The 19,199-nt window shown below is 43.8% G+C and overlaps 1 protein-coding gene across 1 annotated transcript in view; it reads right to left on the reverse strand.

Moving 5' to 3' along the window:
• rims4 (regulating synaptic membrane exocytosis 4) overlaps positions 1–16,649 on the reverse strand; it is a gene marked incomplete at its 3' end in the record, with an annotated part of 44,462 nt that extends 27,813 nt beyond the window's left edge. Inside the window, exon 1 of the mRNA XM_080000029.1 lies at positions 16,520–16,649. Coding sequence (XP_079856155.1) covers positions 16,520–16,616 — 97 coding nt within the window. The 5' untranslated portion in view covers positions 16,617–16,649. The remainder of the gene's footprint in view (positions 1–16,519) is intronic.
• Between the last annotated feature and the right edge of the window lie 2,550 nt (positions 16,650–19,199).

The raw sequence follows: 19,199 nt of genomic DNA on the forward strand, positions 1-19,199 counted from the left end.
TGATCAACTTACAGTACTGCCTACTTATCCAACAACAATCTCATCGATAAACAATCAATCCAATCAATTCAATCCATTAGTCCCGTCATTCCACTGAAACTGCTTTGACCAGAGTCGTCAATGATCTCCTAATTACTGTTGATCATTGTTGCTGCTTGAGTGCAGCTTTTGACACTGTGGACCGCAGCACACTTCTTAGCAGCTTGGAGAAGGATATTGTTATCCAGGGGACGGTGCTTTCATGATTTCATTCATATTTATCAAAAATAACTCAATGTGTAAGTGACAATTATACAATCTCTGAATTTTCTGAAGTAAAGTTTGGTGTACCCCAAGGATCGGTCCTTGGCCCTATGCTCTTCTCTATCTATACTTCCCCTCTGTGACATTATTTAGAAATATGGTGTTAAATTTCATTTTCGCAGCTATATGTACCGGTAAAGAAAAATTACCACCACACCACAATGACAAGATTAAGTTTGTAGGTTTATTGAAGTTGAGAAGCAAGAAATATGTATTGATGGAGTGAACATAAGGCAGGGAGGTGGCGGGGCGCAAAAAGCAGAAAAAAAACATTTCAGGTGCATTCAATATGCAAAGTGTTGATTTTTAGCAGCTGTGGTTGGGTGTGGTCTCTTCTCCCGAACCTTAATTATTTCTAACTCCATAATTAGAGGCTTGTCTGTTAGATATTAAAAAAACGGATGGGTGTGAACTTTCTGCTGTTAAATTCTGATTAAACAGAGTTAATTGTTGTTAGACCAGCCAATTGTTTGAGAATTTAAATGTTAATATCGATGGTTGTATTATTCCTAAAAGCTCAACCATCAAAAACCTTGGAGGGATTTTTTATTCTCGTCTGACATTCCAGTCTTTCATATCAAGGCTATTACCAGGACAGCAATTTTTCATCTTTGTAATATTGCTAAACTCCGGCGTGTTCTATCACTGCGTGATGCTGTAAGTGTAATCCATGCATTTGTATCCTACAGACTTGATTATTGCAATGCCCTTTTCTCTGGTCTCCCTAGTTGTGCTACTAGAAGTCTTCAGCTTGTTCAGAATGCTGCAGCTAGGATCTTGACAAAAACGAGAAAAATGTAATTCTATCAACACTCATTCTAGCCTCTCTTCTCTGGCTACCAGTGCAATCAAACTGATTTTAAGGTTCTTCTTTTAACTTATAAAGCCTTGCATGGACTTGCAACAACCTTAATTATCTGAGATAATTATAACATATACAGTACATCAGCACGCTCTCTTCGCTCTCTCCATGCTCCATGCTCTCCTGGTCATGCCCTCAGTTGACAAAAAATCAGTTGGTGTCAGAGCATTTACCTACCGTGCCCCTTATCTCTGGAATGGCTTCCCACTACATGTCAAGGGAGCACGCTCAGTTGAAATCTTTAAATCAAAACTAAAAATCTACATCTACTCACTTCATTACAGCCTACTGTAGAAAAAAGAACTTGTGAATATGTGTATTGGGACCATTTGCGTGATTTTCTCTGCATATAAATCAATGTCCCTAATTATAAGTTTCATTGCACATATGGACATTTTTAAATGTACGTGTGAACATGTTTGCAGGTGTTATAAATATTTGCATTTTAATCCATGTATGTGTGTGTGTGACTCAATTTTAATTGATCTGGTGGAATGCAGGTCAAAATGCATGTTACAGTGAATATCTAAATGAATGGAAGTTGGCCTGACCTCAAAATGTAAGACAAGATTAAATACAATTGTGTATACAAAACAGTTTCAAAATAATAAAGAATGGGAAAAATGCCTTGTGCAATGGTTTGGGAACCCTTCAGTAGAATCCATTGTTACTTTATCAAAAGATGATTCCTGATGCCCAGACTTATTAGGGCTTCAGTGAAGGAAACATGGTAGCCTTTGTGGTGTGAATATACAGACACTGCAGTCCATTTTTGCAGGTGTGTGTGTGTGTGTGTATGTTGAGTTATAAAGTGTATAAGGCATTGTTCTTGTTTTATATACTTTCATATACTGATAAACTATACTTTTATATTACATTCATCCTTCTGAGGGGACTAATTTCATTGCACTTGACCTTCTATATTACATATCTACAGAGGTATCAGTTGGTGGCTAAGTTGCGGCGCAGGGGAACCAATTCCAGATCTTGACCTATGCCTTGCTCAGGGGCATCGGAAGGAGTGTCTACCCCTCACGTGCATGTCTTTTTGGGGTAGCGGAAACAAATGTGGACATGGGGAGAACTTGCAGACTCCATCCAGAAAGGCCCCTGTCAGGTTCAAACCCAGAACCATCTTGAGTGCGAACCCCTGAGAGACCGTGCTTAAGACAATCAACTGTCCTTGGCTAAGTGAGACACAGGTGGGAGCTCATTCCATAGCTTTGACCGCAAAGGCATGACCTCTCTTCTGTTTGATTTCCCAAAATTTGGCTGAAGTAAGGTTAGACGATTTGAGGGTCCTGGTTGTTGTGTGAAGACTCACAAACTAGTCCTGTAGTGTACAAGGGAGCCAGACCATAAGACTGTTGAGGAGTGTTCCCATTTTAACTAAAGCTACACGTGTACCGCCATCTACCGCAGCGTCGTCTCCAGCCAACAACCTCTTTCAGAATATACACCCCAAAAAAAGTTTTCATATTTTTTTTTGTTTGGGGTAGTCATGACTACACCGCCTCCCAGCCCCGCATGGCACGCTGTGATGTAGCACAGGGGAGTGACTGATGTGACTCACCACTTTGTGATGTGGAAATCAGAGGAGCCCAGCCTCATTAATCTGCCTCCCAGAGGAGGGATATTAACGGAAGGAGAACAGAACCCCCGAAAATAGCTGCTCCCCTCTAAACTGACTTCACTAACAGACGGATGGAAGACAGACAGAGACGGATGGAGGGATGGAGAGGCAGGCGGACAGGACGAATGACAGATTGGAAGATGGACAAAGAAAGGCAGACGACGGACAGACGGGCGGACGGACAGAGAAACAGACAGAAAGACAAATAGACAGACAGACAGACAGATTGTTAAACTGACTGGTAAACAACAGGCAGGCAGCCAGTGCAACTGAAACACTGACGGACAGAGGAATGGACAGTCCGTCAGTTTGTCAGACAGACTTCCAGACAGATGACACAATCTTGTAATTAGGCTTAAAGCACAGATAGAGAAATATGTTAGAACATTTCATTTATCATTGACTAATCCGTTTGAATTCAATTATTCAGATCATATCCCCTGTTTTTATGTGGGAGGCTGGAATAAGTAAAGAGTAAAAATCTGCATCAAATTCACTCTTTAGTTATAAGACAGTGACAAAGTTCAAGTTTCATTACACCACAGCATTCTAGACAGAGCACACCCAGAGAGGTTCTAAAATCCTTCTCACCAAACCTTCCTTAGATGAGTGAATGCGAGATCAAGTCGAGTATAAACTAAATACACTGAGATGTCTGGTGTCTGGCAAGATCGTTTTGCCTACTATCCACACACTTTTGAGAGGAGAATGTGATGTAGAGGTTGAGTATAGTAAAGGGAGAGTAGACAGAGAATGTCGAGTGTAGAGCGTGGAGGGAGGTAAAAGCGAGGCAGCGCCTTCATCGCCTCAGACAACCGAGAAAGGTCAGAGTCTCTCCAAAGATCCGGAAAACCTTTTACTCTGGTGCCATCGAGAGCATCCTGTCAGGGTGCATCACAGCCCTTTGCCATGGGAGCCCAGCCTTGCTGTCAGGAGGGAGAGGGAGAGGTGAAACCACAGCAGCTTCTCCTCCACAGAGTGTCCTAATCACCTCAATCTCCTGTAGCTCCTGCAGTCCATCTATCCTCCTATCTATCTATCTATCTATCTATCTATCTATCTATCTATCTATCTATCTATCTATCTATCTATCTATCTATCTATCTATCTATCTATCTATCTATCTATCTATCTATCTATCTATCTATCTATCTATCTATCTATCTATCTATCCATCTATCTATCTATCTATCTATCTATCTATCTATCTATCTATCTATCTATCTATCTATCTATCTACACAGTTAACTTGTAGTGAGCCCAATATGGTCAGTAGCAGTGAAGCCTGGTTTATGCTTCTCTGTAGGAACAGGTAAACGTTTCTGTGGAGCTACACAGCAAAGGGGGTTATGGCCAACGCCTCCCAAATTCCAACAACGCGATTCACGGCCCTGTGCAGTCCTGCACGGTCGTGCTCAGTCCTGCGCCTCAAAACACGCAGATTGGTTCAACTGTTCAACTTCCTGTATGGGAGACGGGTTCTAAACTGAAAATAACATGTTGCGGAGAGAAGCGCAACTTGCGGATGAGGTTTGAGCCCAGTTTTCTATTTGCACATCCATATTTTTCAGGCATCAAAAAAATAATAATAATAATATTCTAATTTCTTTACATAGTGGTTCACTGAAAGCGATACTTCCCCCCGTTGCACACGTAATGTTATACACAAAATCGTACAAGTATAAAAGTATAAAACAGCCACGCCACCGCCTCAGAGCGTCACCTGTGCACGTTTGCTTACGTGCAGACGTAGAAGCAAGATCCAGCCTTTAGTCTACGGTGAGTACATGTTACGGTATGGCAGCATTACTAATAAAGGAGTTGTACAGTAGTAACAGCAGTAAAAAGTGGCATTCAGTAAATATCAGTAATGGCAAGAAAAAGTGGCCTTCAGTGGTAACACCAGTGCAATTCGGCATCCAGTACTAACAAAGTTGTAAAAGTAGCAGTCCATAATAACAGTAGTAATAACAAGGGTAAAAGTTCTAATAACCATATATAACAGCAGACCTAATAAGAAACATGATATCTATACTCCAAGGTGGTATTTGAGTGTCCCTGGTCATTGTAATGAGCGGGTCGACATTTTATTTTATCACTAATCTTCTTCCAAGCGGGAGTCTGGCTGTTTCTCCACTGTCACTGGGGAATAGCCGCTCATTCTAATTCCATTAGATTGGTTTCAAGTGATAGATCGGCCTTACTCAGAATGTGAACGCGCTCCCGGAGGCCTAACCCCCCTCCACCGAGCAGCCGGCGTGGGAAATTTCCAGCGCCGACACTGCCGGCCCGCTCATCGGTAATGGCCGATGAATTGACGTTTTCTATTGTTGCCAGTTGAAGTAAACCTAGCATAGCGGTGACCCGGGGATGAGCTATCGATCGAGCCTTCAGCTGACACAACGCTGGTTAATCCTGCTTATTGATCAGCCGCTCTGTCATAAAACTCTTCATTCATTACCATTTGATCAATGGCGCGATAAACGGCTGCATCCGGGCGTCGGGGGCTGATATGCTGTGGTGCACGCACGCAAACACCCTGACAACTTTGAACCCACATTCTTATCAGTGAGTTCAGCTGCTGTTGTGATTGGTCCAAACGAAGCGGAATTCTGTTGTCGCGACGGACCTCCATGACGACAAAGGAACTTCACCACCGCTGGCCGGGCTTCAGTCACCGCAACCCAGGCATTTGACATTGCTGGAGTTACGGACACGTTCAGGATTCACCAAGGACGATCGCGGTTAATTTATCGAATGCAGTTTTGTTTCATTCGTACACATTCCTAAAGCTGCATCAGGGAGGCATTAGTCCTACTGGAAACTGTAGTGTTTGTGGCATCTATCTATCTATCTATCTATCTATCTATCTATCTATCCATCCATCCCTCCCTCCCTACCCTAAGCTAAAGGCCTTGAAGAGCAGTTTCTTGAGGACACCGGGTCCATCTTCCATACGACCCCGTGCCTTAAACCTCCCAGAGCGTCCCCTGCGGATACGAACTGTTGGACCTGGCAACCGGGAGGAAGAGGAGGAGGAGAAGGAGGAGGAGGAGGAGGAGGAGGAGGAGGGGGAAGAGGAGCACACGAGGACACTGACGTGGGGGATGTTCATACATTATTAAGTCGAGGGGAAGAAGCCGAAACGGCCCCAGCGGAGATCAGATGGCCGCAGAGACATTTCCATATAAATAGACGCGCTGTATCGGTGTAATTTAAACACTGGGGGTTCGCCTGTGAAACACGGTTTAGATACTTGGGGAAACAAGAGCGTCGGGACCTTTAAAGAGAGGGGATGGGGCTGGCCTTTGTTAGAAGGCGCACAAAGGGAGGGGGAGAGGAGGCGAGATAAGAGTGAAAACGCTGTAGAAGATGAGAGGGTGATGTTTCTACTGAAACATGAACCAGCATTACACCAGGGAGACTTCAGCCTTCATCTGGAGATAAGACCTGCACGAGCGAAATGACTATATCTCTGCTTTGAAACCCAAACACTGGACCAGAAAATGGCCAAAAGTAGGACTCTAGGACTGTAGTGAAGCCTCTCAGGTAACCAGAGCAGCTCTTCATGGGCCTCATTCACCAATTCGTATGTAGAAATATTTTGAGTTCATGCAAAAGATTTAGCACAATTAATTAATTGTCATAAGCCACGCCAAAGAAGGAAATTGAGAGGTAAACAAAGAGGAGGAGCCGAATCGGACAGTGGATGTAATTTTCTCTGGAGGATCAGCACTTTGGTTGAAATAAAGTAAAAGTGGATCGATATAAAAGTTGTTTATTATGTGAATGGAGGAGCTTGCAGTGGCGTGGATGGTCTGGTGACAGCTGAGTCACCAATATATATAATATATTTTATATTGTATAATATTATATAATATTGAGTATTTAAAGTATATATATATATATATATATATATATATATATATATATATATATATATATATATATATATATATATATATATAAATATATATATATATATGTTGTTGTTTTTTATAACTATTTCTTTTTCTAATATGCCAATGCAATTTGGTTAAAGTTCAGGTTAAATAGAATATACCAGGACTCTGACGTCTTTGTGATTTCACAATCTGTTCATTCGACTGCCACTAGGGGGAAAGGTCCGACTGTCGGATGCGTTTTCGGATTCGGTGTGAAGTTACCCCATTGAACTGTATCGAAGCATAGTGACAAGCTGCTATGAACAGTTATTAACAAAACCAACATTTTAATGAGATATGGAAAAACAGCAAATGTATCCCTGAAATAAATCCTCCAAAATTCAAGTAAAACAATTTTTTCTTTTGGTTTCAAGATGAAGCAGTTCTGAATGTGAAAGGCTCTACCTTAAATGTTCAAACCACTTAAATAAAATAACCATCGTCATTCTAGTGCTCTTGAATGCAACCCAGATACTTAAACACGCGATCGTAAACACAGCACGCTCTGCTAGGGATGGATAGCATGAGTGGCGAGGAGCTCCATTAAAGCACGAGGGCTAAACGTTAGGGGTTTCTTTTCAGAAAGGTGCGTTTACTGTCATTAACCTCATTTAATCAACACCGATGGACTCCAGATGCAGTGCATTGTGGGAACCCATGAGTGTGCATAAAATGAGCGCTTTAATCACCTGAAACATCTGCACATTGACAAAAACAGCGGTGTGTTCACTTTTTAGGCTGGAGGAGGAATATCTAGATGATAAGTGAATTTTAAGTGTATTTGAATTAATACGTTGGGTATGATCTTATGTTCGCATTAAATCTTATGATTTATATTTGTATTTGATATTTGTGTTAAATTCTATGAAATCCCTTCTTTGTTTAAATCGGATCACTCTTAGTGAGGTTAAGCATCTTTTTGTTAATGGTACCGGTCTGTCTTCCCGCCTGTGTTTTATTATTATGATTTATTATTGCACTTGGATAATTGTCTTGTTGTCTTAGAACTCTGAATACAGATCTCCATTGTTACATAAATAGTAATAAATTATTCAATTGTGTCTCTCTAGCAGCACAATAGGAACAATCAGTGAATGTTGCATTTATTGTCAGGAATTAAACTCCCATCACAAATGTTCACACTGTTTCTGTGAATTGTCACACAACTCCCCCGGTCCTATAATATCCAGAAGATGCGTCATTTCCACAGAGAGAGCTGCAAAGAACGTCCATTATTTGAAGCCCTCTATATAAAGTTTAACATGCAATAGATTTCACCAACCCTAAATGAGCTGGACAGTCGGACACAAGCTGAACGCTCAATAATTCAAACATTTATTTCGGCGAATAATACTTTTTAACATGGTAACATCGTCAATTGAATAATACCATTCAGTTCCATTCGAGAGATGAACATTATAATTTAAATATGGAGGCCTCAGTCACAGAGAGCAGTTAATGGACAGTAAGGTGAGTGGAGGGTGGATGGAAATAGTTAAGGAGTCGTTAGTTTAGGAGTTTAAAAGTATAGGTCATTTCACATCCTATTCTTCTTATTTGTTGTTATCGTACTGTGGATTGTGTGTCATAAATACTGCATGTAATGTGTTCATGTGTCTTCATTGTGACCTGCCACTGGACTCGCAGATGGAAGTTAGCTGAAGCTGAATCTGGTATAATACAGCTAGTTGAAACATTTATCTTCAATAGCCTATTGTACTTTAATGTTGTAAAATGAATAAATATATGAAAAGTAAATAAATAATAAAAATGTGGAAAAAAAACGAAATCAAATAATACATAAATAAATCAATACATTTAATAAATTAAATTGATCAATTGTTTCATGTTATGGTGAGTGGTAGAAGGACTGGGACAGAAAACAGAACAGAGATTTCACAGAAAGGAATAGAAAGGTTCTTCCTGTTCGAGCTTCATTTAAAACAGGGTCCTATGCAACATGAATATTTATGATATATCTTTAAGAGCGATGGGTGAGGAAAGGGGGAGCAGGGGGAGAGAGCGTCCTGCATTAATCTACATGTCTGCTGGTGTCTTTAAAGCACAGTAGTTTGTTTTTACATAAAGGTCACGGTGCATTAGAATGAGAGGGGAAGGGGGAGGGGGTGAGGAGGAGAGGAGAGGAGGGGAGAGGAAAGGAGAGGAGAGGAGAGGAAAGGAGAAGAGAGGAGAGGAGAGGAGAGGAGAGGAGAGGAGAGGGAGAAGGAATAGGGGAGGAGAAGAGGAGAGGAGAAGAGAGGAAGAGAGAGTAGGGGGACAAAGAGGAGGAGAGGAGGGAGGAGGAGAGGAGAGGAGAGGAGAGGGGGAGAGAGTAGGGGGACAAAGAGGAGGAGAGGAGGGAGGAGGAGAGGAGAGGAGAGAAGAGGGGAGAGAGTAGGTGGGGAGAGAGGAAGAGGAGAGGGGGAGAGAGTAGGGGGAGAGAGAGGAGGAGAGGAGTGTAAGAGGAGGGGAGGAGAGAGTAGGGGGACAAAGAGGAGGAGAGGAGGGAGGAGGAGAGGAGAGGAGAGGAGAGAAGAGGGGAGAGAGTAGGTGGGGAGAGAGGAAGAGGAGAGGAGAGGAGAGGAGAGGAGAGGGGGAGAGAGTAGGGGGAGAGAGAGGAGGAGAGGAGTGTAAGAGGAGAGGAGAGGAGAGTAGAAGAGAGGAGAGTAGAGTAGAGGAGAGGAGAGGAGAGGAGAGGAGAGGGAGAGAGATTAGGGGGAGAGAGGAGGGGAGAAGAAGAGGAGAGGAGGGGAGAAGGAGAGGAGATGAGTGGAGGGGGGAGGAGAGGGGAGGAAAGTAGGGGAGAGGAGAGGAGAGGAGAGGGGGAGAGAGTAAGGAGAGGGAGAGGAGGCGAGGAGTGTAAGAGGAGGGGAGGAGGAGAGCAGAGGAGAGGAGAGAGAGTAGGGGTGAGAGAGGAGGAGAGTCGAGGAGAGCAGAGTAGAGGAGAGGGGAGGAGAGGAGAGGAGAGGAGAGGGAGAAGGAGTAGGGGAGGAGAAGAGGAGAGGAGAAGAGAGGAAGAGAGAGTAGGGGGACAAAGAGGAGGAGAGGAGGGAGGAGGAGAGGAGAGGAGAGGAGAGGGGGAGAGAGAGGAGGAGAGGAGTGTAAGAGGAGGGGAGGAGGAGAGCAGAGGAGAGGAGAGAGAGTAGGGGGTGAGAGAGGAGGAGAGGAGAGGAGAGGAGTGTAGAGGAGAGGAGAGGAGAGTAGGGGAGAGGGTGGAGGAGAGGAGAGTAGGGGGTGAGAGAGAGGAGAGGAGGAGGAGAGGGGAGGAGAGGGAGAGCAGAGGAGAGGGAGGGGAGGAAGAGAGCGGAGAGGAGAGAGAGGAGGGGAGAGGAAGGTAGGAGAGGAGAGAATCGTAGGTGAGGGAGAGAGGCAGGAGAGCGACGAGAAGGGACGAGAGGAGGAGGAGAGTGGTAAGAAAAGTGTGTGGAGTGGAAATGTTGTTACATTATAACAATAGTACATACATTATGTAAATAAAAGATATTCATATTTAAAAATGACATCATTAAAAATATTCCTATTTATTCTATTATTATTATTGTGATTGTTATTGTACTGATTATTGTACATGAATATTACAATATGTAAGTATTATTGCATTATTAAACTCAGTGGTTTTAGGGAAAAATAAACATCTTAAACAGTCTGCCTTCAAAACGGTCCTGGGCTCATATAATAGAAGTTTCATTCATCTGTTATACGTCCGAATCAAACTGAAATTATTTTCCCAATTTTTTTTTTTTAATTTCACTACTGTGTTCATTATCGAGATGAAGATTAATTTATTTCAGTGATTTTCCTCACACGCCCTGTAATATCTCTGACAACACGCTACTTGTTTATCCAAATGACTGTTGAAGTGAAATCCTTTAAGGCCAGTAGTTGTTCCACATCAGCCTGGTTGATTTTTGTAATTTTTTAACAGACAGGAAACACCCTCTATACATCCCAACTAAAAATTATCTACCTGTAAATGGATTGAAGATCCTTAGGAGGTGGCCAAATACAAGGGGATTTATTTTACATTCAAGTGGTAATCCGTGAGATTATGTCATTCAAACAAATCCCATATTTGATACTTTATTCATTCGACACTTCATGAGAAACAGCCATTCAATGTGTCTGTGTTCTGCATGTTCTCCTCTATATGCTGTTTTAAACTGGTGGTGGCGAATTCCACCACCAGTGTAGCTAGTTGTTAATAAACAACAGCAAATAAACACCAAAAAAAGAAGGAAGAAGGAAAGGAAAACACTGTAGGCTGCAGTTTATAATGGCATTGTGGGACTTTCGACGATATGATAGATTAACACCTAAAAGCCAGCTTCACACTGAATCCGACAAACGACGAGAGCAAACAGCAAGTTCATTCCTTCCTACGGAGTCAGATTCCGCTCAAACGCTGTGACGTGCTGTGGTGCGGTCAAGGCTCCGGGAGGCGTACAACATTTCCAACTCATGCGATAAGTTTGGGTCCAACACTATGACCAGAAGAGACGTGGGTCAACTGTTTTTTATTTGAACTGGATGTAAAACTAAGTAAATAAGTCCCGCATTTCAAAATAATGACGTTATTAACATTAGTCTTGCATGTCATGAAGTTCACCATCAATAAATCTCTTTTATGTCAGTGAATTGTGTGTATTTTTATTTTGTTCGCACTTTGCAAACTCTATATAAAGGGAATTTTAAACTGTCATTCATGCGACATGTTGTTCTGGGAAAAAAAAACAATCTTTCCCGTTTCCTATATTATGGGATGCAAAACCCAGACGCAGTTCATCCAACAGCTACTAGGTGGGGAGGATCCGGCTCTCAGACGTGATTACGCAGTTGGTGTGAAACCAGATTGAAGACCTTTAATTCACAACAAAACTTTTTAAAGGGCTTGTGGACACCATACCACATTTACAAAAAAATAAAAAGACAAAATAAAAATTGATAAAATAGCAATAATAATAATAATAATAATAATAGTAATAATAATAATAATAAAAAAAAAATAATAATAATAATAATAATAATAACAATAATAACAATAATAATAATAATAATAATAATAATAATAATAATAATAATAACTCCCGCTGAGCTCCTGTCGTTAGCAGACAATGAGAGGCTTTTAAAACTGAGTGCAGAGATCTCACATTCCGTTTATGTAACCAGACGCCTGTCTGAGGAGGCTTCTGACACTATCACACACACACACACACACACACACACACACACACACACACACACACACACACACACACACACACACATACACACACATACACAAAGACATACACACACACACACACACACACACACACACACACACACACACACACACACACACACAAACACACGCACACACACACACACACACACAAACACACTAGTCGGGTTTTCGGGACATTTATCAAGAAATATCGAGGGCGATAGTAGCGGTTTCCATGGTTTCAGCGAATACCACCTATAACAAATGACCAATGATGGAGCATTAATCCATAAAATTCTAAAGGTGAAAATTGTGATGGTTCTTTCTTCAACCAGTTATTTTCTGCCTGGCCCCAGTTCCTGTCCTCTTTCAGTTCCTGCCTACACCTCCGTCTGTCCCTCCCTCTCACCCCCCCCCTTTCTCTCTTGCTCTTTCTTTCTGCCTCTCTCTTTTTCCAATTCTTCCTTCCCTCCCTCCAACTCCATCTCCCTCTTTCTTCCCCACTCTCTCTCTTACTCCCTCTCCCTCTCTCCCTTCATCTCACCTTCTTCCCTTTGTCTCTGTCCCTCCACCCATCCCCATCTCTCTCTACCCCTCACCCCCCCCTCTCTCCATCTCTCTCCCCCTCTATTTCTCGATCTCTCTCCCTCCACTTCTGTCTCTCCCTCCATCCCTCCCTCCCACTCCCTCCATCCATCCCTCTCTGTCTCCTTCTCCCTTCCCTCTGTCTCCCTCCAACTCCATTCTTCTATAGACAGCCACATAGACAGAGAGAGAGAACAGAAAAAGAAAAAGAGAGGGAGGAGAGAGAGAGGGAGAGAGAGAGAGAGAGAGGGAGAGGATAGATAGAAAGAGACAGATAGTGAATTAACCTGCAATCAGCCCCCGTTTAACTGCAGTCGGCCACAATCAGCTGCCATATTAGCATTTAATTAGGGAGGGCTACCACACACACACACACACACTCACACACACACACACACACATACACACCCACGCACACACACACACACACATAGGTGTCCAGCGGCATATGTTCAGATGTTTGTGCATAGATAATTGCTTATATGTGTGTGTGTGTGTGTGTGTGTGTGTGTGTGTGTGTGTGTGTGTGTGTGTGTGCACGGGCGCGCGCGCGCGTGTGTGTGTGTGTGTGTGTGTTTAAGGGTCCCGGACCAGCGAACACGTCCTCATCGTACCAGAAAGGCCGGGTGTCAGGGCAAGCACCTTGCAGTGCCTTGCGCAAGGGCAGTGATGTGTAACAAACGTCCAGAGGATTGTCTGTGACGTATTGATGCCAATAGGTTAAAGGTAGTTTTCGGTAGATTTATATTATGTTTTGTTGAAAATTATATACTTTGCATTTCCTCTACCCACAATGCACTTCTCCCACTCTCCGTTTCCTCAGACATTTAATTTAATGTTCAAACAGGAAGGTGGCCACATTTGGTTCATCATTCCACAAGGTGGAATCATCAAATTCAGCTCTATTTTTGTCCTTTAAATGACGTAATCATCAAATAGAAACAAGGGTGTCCCAATGTCCCAAATCGTTTTTCAAGATTTTGAAGGACTATTTCCCATTTTTTGGGACATTATGTTTGTTTCAGAAAATGCATGTTTTCACAAATGTTTTCACATTTTCACAAGTTCTTTGCGTAAAATAAACACATGTGTTCATGGTGATGAATTGATCAAAGCAAAGTATTTTTATGAATGGATAAAATATATATTATTAATAATACAATAGACAGACGGACAGACAGACAGACAGACAGACAGACTGAATGATAGAATGATAGATGGATAGATAGATACTTGAGGTGTAGAGAGAGAGAAACATAACAAATACTCAAATTATTAGACACATTGTGTCTAATAATGTTTTTTCAGACCAAATTACATCACATTTAGCAGTCGCTTTTATCCAAAGCGACTTACAATTGTTCAAACACCGACGGACGCAGCCATCAGGAGCAATTAGGGGTTAAGTGTCTTGCTCAAGGACACTACAGCCTGCTAGCAGGAGGAGCCTGGGATCAAACCAGCAACGTTTAGATCACTAGACCACCAGCTCTACCTCCTGAGCTACCATCCCCATATCTTAATTTGGGATTTGGTCTGGTTTGGGATTTAAACCTTTAAAGCAGCACTCTGTAACTTTTAGTATTTGTTTTTTGCCGCCCCAACTGTTTCTGAGTGCAATTGCACTTTGTCGTAAAACTCGGTCCGGTGACAAACTTGAACCTTATTGGTCACGTTTCAATAACACTCTATGCTACAAACAGAAATATAATGTACACCCAGGTTACAGTGCCCCTTGCATGGACCTCGCCACTTCAGCGAGCACTCAGCCAACGGCTCCTCGGAGCCTCCCTGGAGCCTTAGTGAGAGAGGGCGCAAGGATCGGCCCCTTGTAGGTACCGGATGTGCTCGGCCTGCCAGATCGGCTCGCACGCTCGAGTCAGAGTGTGAAAAAAAAACCCTTGGAGCAATGAAAGTGAGGGCCAGCGTGCACCGGCTGACGTGCCGGTGCCGGGCGCACCACTGGCCTGTCTCATCGCGCCATCAGGGAGGTGGAGCGGCTACGTTTTTTATGAATATTGTATGAGACATATATTCACCGGCAAGTTTAGAATTCATAGGTTTTGTTTTCTACAAATTTTACCAGCCAAAAAAACAGTAATTACACCAGCCAAACATCAATGACGTGACGTAGTTCTGTAAAGCGTAACGTATTTTTTCCTGCAGTTTCCAACAACACAGAAGTTACATAGTGTAAGAACAAGCGTTTGGGGGGTGGGGGGTAATGTAAGAGGTGCCATTCTTCATATTACGAGTCAGTGTCCTATCAGAATGATTCTGAAGCTGTTATTTTAAGGTCACAAAGTTTCAAAGTGTTGCTTTAAAACTATTTTCTGTGTTTTCTATCTGAAGGTGTGTTTCATTTTCATGATAATTTTTACCAACCTTCACCTCGGTACCAGAGCACAGTGTGGCCTCGGGTGAATTTCAGTTTCCAATAAGACAAATACCTCCCTGATGCAGCTTTGGGAATGCGAATGAACCAAAACACAATTTATTACGAAATTTTAAATGATATTGTGTTGATCTTCTTGTTTAACTCCAAAGGTGTCTCCAGCAACAGAGGAATCATTTCATTTTCTTTTGAAGTAAAAGATTTGATACTGCATCCAACCCCATTACAACAAAATGGCACACGCACACGCACACACACACACACACACACACACACACACACACACACACACACACACACACACACACAATTTGGTGTGTCGAAGTATCGAAGAAATCGAAGAAGTTCAAAATATGAAAACAGTATTTTGGGGATTAAATACTATTTCACTTGTGCTACATCTGTCACTGTTCTCGTCTTTAATACAAATAAAAGCCTCAACAGAGAGTCGAAGTAAGCCTGGTTTATATTGCCTGCGCAAAGGTATAACCTGCGGGAACGGAGCTGGAAACACTATCGTTTTCTAATAGCACCAGAAATACATCACTGCTCAAAATGCCTTTATCTTTATGAAATAATCATAAATTCTTACATTACCAGATAATCAACCACAGTATACATCAAACAAAATATCAATCAAACTACCAATCACTCAGCCAATCAGCCAATAAGAACAAATTGAAGACAATATAATGAGGCTTCAGTTCTCACATGAGCATCCTGTTATGTACCTGTTATGTTCTATTGATTTTTCACTGTGTGTGCATGTACGTATGATCATTTGGTGTCTGCATTTGTGTGTGTGTGTGTGTGTGTGTGTGTGTGTGTGTGTGTGTGTGTGTGTGTGTGTGTGTGTGTTTGTTGGTGCATGTGTGTTTCTGTTTGCATCTGAGTGTATGTCTGAGGATGTGTATCTGTATTTCCTTGTGTGTGCGCGCGCGCGTGTGTGTGTGTGTGTGTGTGTGCATGTTTGTGCCCTGGTGTGTGTGTGTACATCATCGTGCATGCGTGTGTGTGCATCTGAGCATTTACTGTATGTTTTTACAATATATTTGAGTGTGTACGTGTGTGTGTTTCCTTGTGTGTGTGTGTGTGTGTGTGTGTGTGTGTGTGTGTGTGTGTGTGTGTGAGTGTGTGTGCATGTGTCCATCTGAGCATTAATGCATATATATTGCAGTGTGTATGTGTTTATTTTCCTTGTGTGTGTGCGTATGTCCTCATGCATGTATATGTGTGTGTGTGTAGGTGTGTGTGTGTAGGTGTGTGTGTGCCTCTGAGCATTTATTTGTATATACTCAAGTGTGTATGTGTGTGTATTTTCCTTGTGTGTGTGCGCGTGTGTGTGTGTGTGTGTGTGTGTGTGTGTGTGTGTGTGTGTGTGTGTGTGTGTGTGTGTGTGTGTGTGTGTGTGTGTAGGTGTGTGTGTGCCTCTGAGCATTTATTTGTATATACTCAAGTGTGTATGTGTGTGTATTTTCCTTGTGTGTGTGCGCGTGTGTGTGTGTGTGTGTGTGTGTGTGTGTGTGTGTGTGTGTGTGTGTGTGTGTGTGTGTGTGTGTGTGTGTGTGTGTGTGTGTGTGTCCTCCGTCCTCACCGCCGTCGTCCTCATCGAAGGAGTTCATGCAGGGGAAGTAGATGGCGAGAGCCTCGAACGAGGCCGACAGGCTGATGCGGCTCTGCGAGCGCTGCATGTAGAGGCCCGGCGCCGGGCCGGGCTCCGCCGGCTTGGCCAAGCGCGCCTGGGCATTCTTCACTCGGAGTACGGCGCGCGGCGTCTTGGACGGCGGTCAGCTGCCCCCGACGGCAGAACCCCCAACCCCGCAAAATCACGACACGCAAACTCACACACTCACACACCGATTGGTGTCTCTCAACAAAGTCAGAGTTTGTTTGCGAGCGAGTTGTTACCGTTGGCTTGCTCGCCCGTCCTTGCGTTCCTTGAGTGATTTTTTTCCCCTTTGCTTTCCTTTTGGGGGTCTTGGACAGCAGTGAGTATGAGCCTTCACGGCGGAATCCCAAAAATCAGAAAGGAATAGAACACGTACACTAAGAGCAACCTGTTGAAGAGTCGAAAAACCTTTTGAGAAATTGAGAAACTTTGTTCTTGCCTCGTATCGGTCAGCTTAAAGGAAAGCACCGTGGGTTGGGTTGTTGCCTTTCAGGATCTTTGGTGTTCTTCCATTTCAGGTCCTTGAATTCTCCGCTGTGAGAGAGTTCAGGTCTCTCTCTCGCTCTCTCTCTCTCTCCCTACGCCTTGTCTCCCACTGACTCAATGCTCGGTCGTCCACACCGCTGACCACTGACAACTCTCCTGCAACTCCTGTATTTACACGAAACCCCCGAGGAATTCACCCCCTCTCTCTTTGGCGTTTTCTGGTTCAACCCAGGGTTCTTGTTCCCTTCTTCCTCACCACTGACCCCCTCCCTCCTCCCTCCCTGGGGTGAGGCGTCTTCCGGACGAATTGGGAACCCGATGGACCCCGTCCGTCTGTCTTCGTCCGTCAACGGGGTCAAAGCTACTGCCTTCGCTCATTCAATCCCCCTCAACGTGTCGCCCGCTCTGCTCCGCCCTTTAGATGTAATTTTTCACCCTTTTGGTGACAATGCACTTGACAATAACAGACCCTTCCCCTTTCCCCCCTCCCCAGTCAGACAGCACAGACGATGGCAGATCCTTCAAAATAAATGTCACTATGTGCAAGCATCTGCAGATGCCTTCCCAGGTCTAGTGAACGTCGCTGGCTTCTCCTCGTCTTCCTTCCGCGGGGACAACAGAGTCTTTTCCCCCCCGGATGCCTGGGTTGACGAGGGAGGGAGGAGGGAGGAGGCGAAGAATTCACGTGCAGCCTCGCCAGCTCTGTCGTCTCTCGCAGGTTGCTGGCAATCTGTTGCTCTCTCGACCGTGCAGGGATGGACGGACCCGTGCTGAGTTTGGGAAATGCGTCTCTTAGATCCTGATCCTCGGTTTCCGGACGAGGGTGAGGGTTCTAGCTACAGAGGTGAAGGACTCGTCTGCGCTCCTGCTCTGTCTTTCCTCTGCCGTCCATCCATCGCCGAGAGCGATGCTCCGCTGACTGGCTGGGCTGCTGGCGCGGATGGAGAGATAAGAGAGAGAGCGAGAGAGAGAGAGACAGAGAGAGAGAGAGAGAGAGAGAGAGAGAGAGCGAGAGAGGCGGTAGTGTCTCGGCACCTTGTTTCAGACTGGACTCATTCACCAGCAAGCGCTGTGTGGTGAGCAAGAGCGAGAGAGGGAGGGCGAGAGCGAGAGAGAGAGAGAGAGAGAGAGGGAGAGAGAGAGAGAGAGAGAACGAGAGAGCGAGAGAGCAGGAGAGAGTTGGAGAGAGAGAGGGGGACAGAGAGAAAGAGAATATTGGAGCAATGTACAGAATGTAGATTGATACAAAATGTAAGGAAAATAGTGAAGAGGGGAGATAGATGGATGGAGTGTGGGAGAGAGAGAGGGCTTGACGGGGAGGGGGGCAGCAGACTGTTGCTGACAGGTCAGCCAATCAGATTATGGATGAGTGGATGTGGGCGTGGCTTGTCGAGAGCCGAGGCAAAACAGAGCAGGCGAGGTTTAGAATCTCTCCCTCCGTTCCCTCTCTCTCTCTCCCTCTTTTCCTCCATCCCCAGCCCCTCCCTCTCACCGTCTTTCCCATAGGACTTCAGGACCAAATCTTACCCCATCTCTCTCTCTCTCGCTATATATATACATATATATATGTATATATATATATATCTATATATATATAGAATAGATATCTCCATCCTTTCATTTACCTGCCTCACTCTCTCTGACTGAAATATATCTGTTTTTTTCCTTTACATTCATATTGTATTGAGTATTGAGTATTGGTCAGTGCCAGTGAAACCGACTGCACACCACGGCCACCGTCAGCAAAGCTTTTAACCCCTTTAAGACCAAATTCATCATGTGAGTACATCCATTCCACTGCTTGGATATCCCCAGTATGCGTCCTGCATGCCTCTTGCAAAAATGACATGGAAAAGTGAGGGACTAATTCTCTAGTCAAATCCCACACCAGGATTTTGAGTCAACCATGTGGATTTGGCTAATTAACATCAGCCCAGAGCTCCAACTGAAGAGAGGAACCAGCTGGAACCGGTGCACGGGTTGGAGCAGAAACATGGAACCACGACTTTCTTTTACTGAAACCGGAATTTTCCACTTCTGGCCACCAAATGGGATAATAAGAACAAATCAGAACATTAGAATTAAAGGGAAGCGGAGGGACAGAAAGTGGACGGGGGTT

This window comes from Zeus faber (genome assembly GCF_960531495.2).
Source record: "Zeus faber genome assembly, chromosome: 5".
Taxonomy (NCBI): Eukaryota; Metazoa; Chordata; class Actinopteri; order Zeiformes; family Zeidae; genus Zeus; species Zeus faber.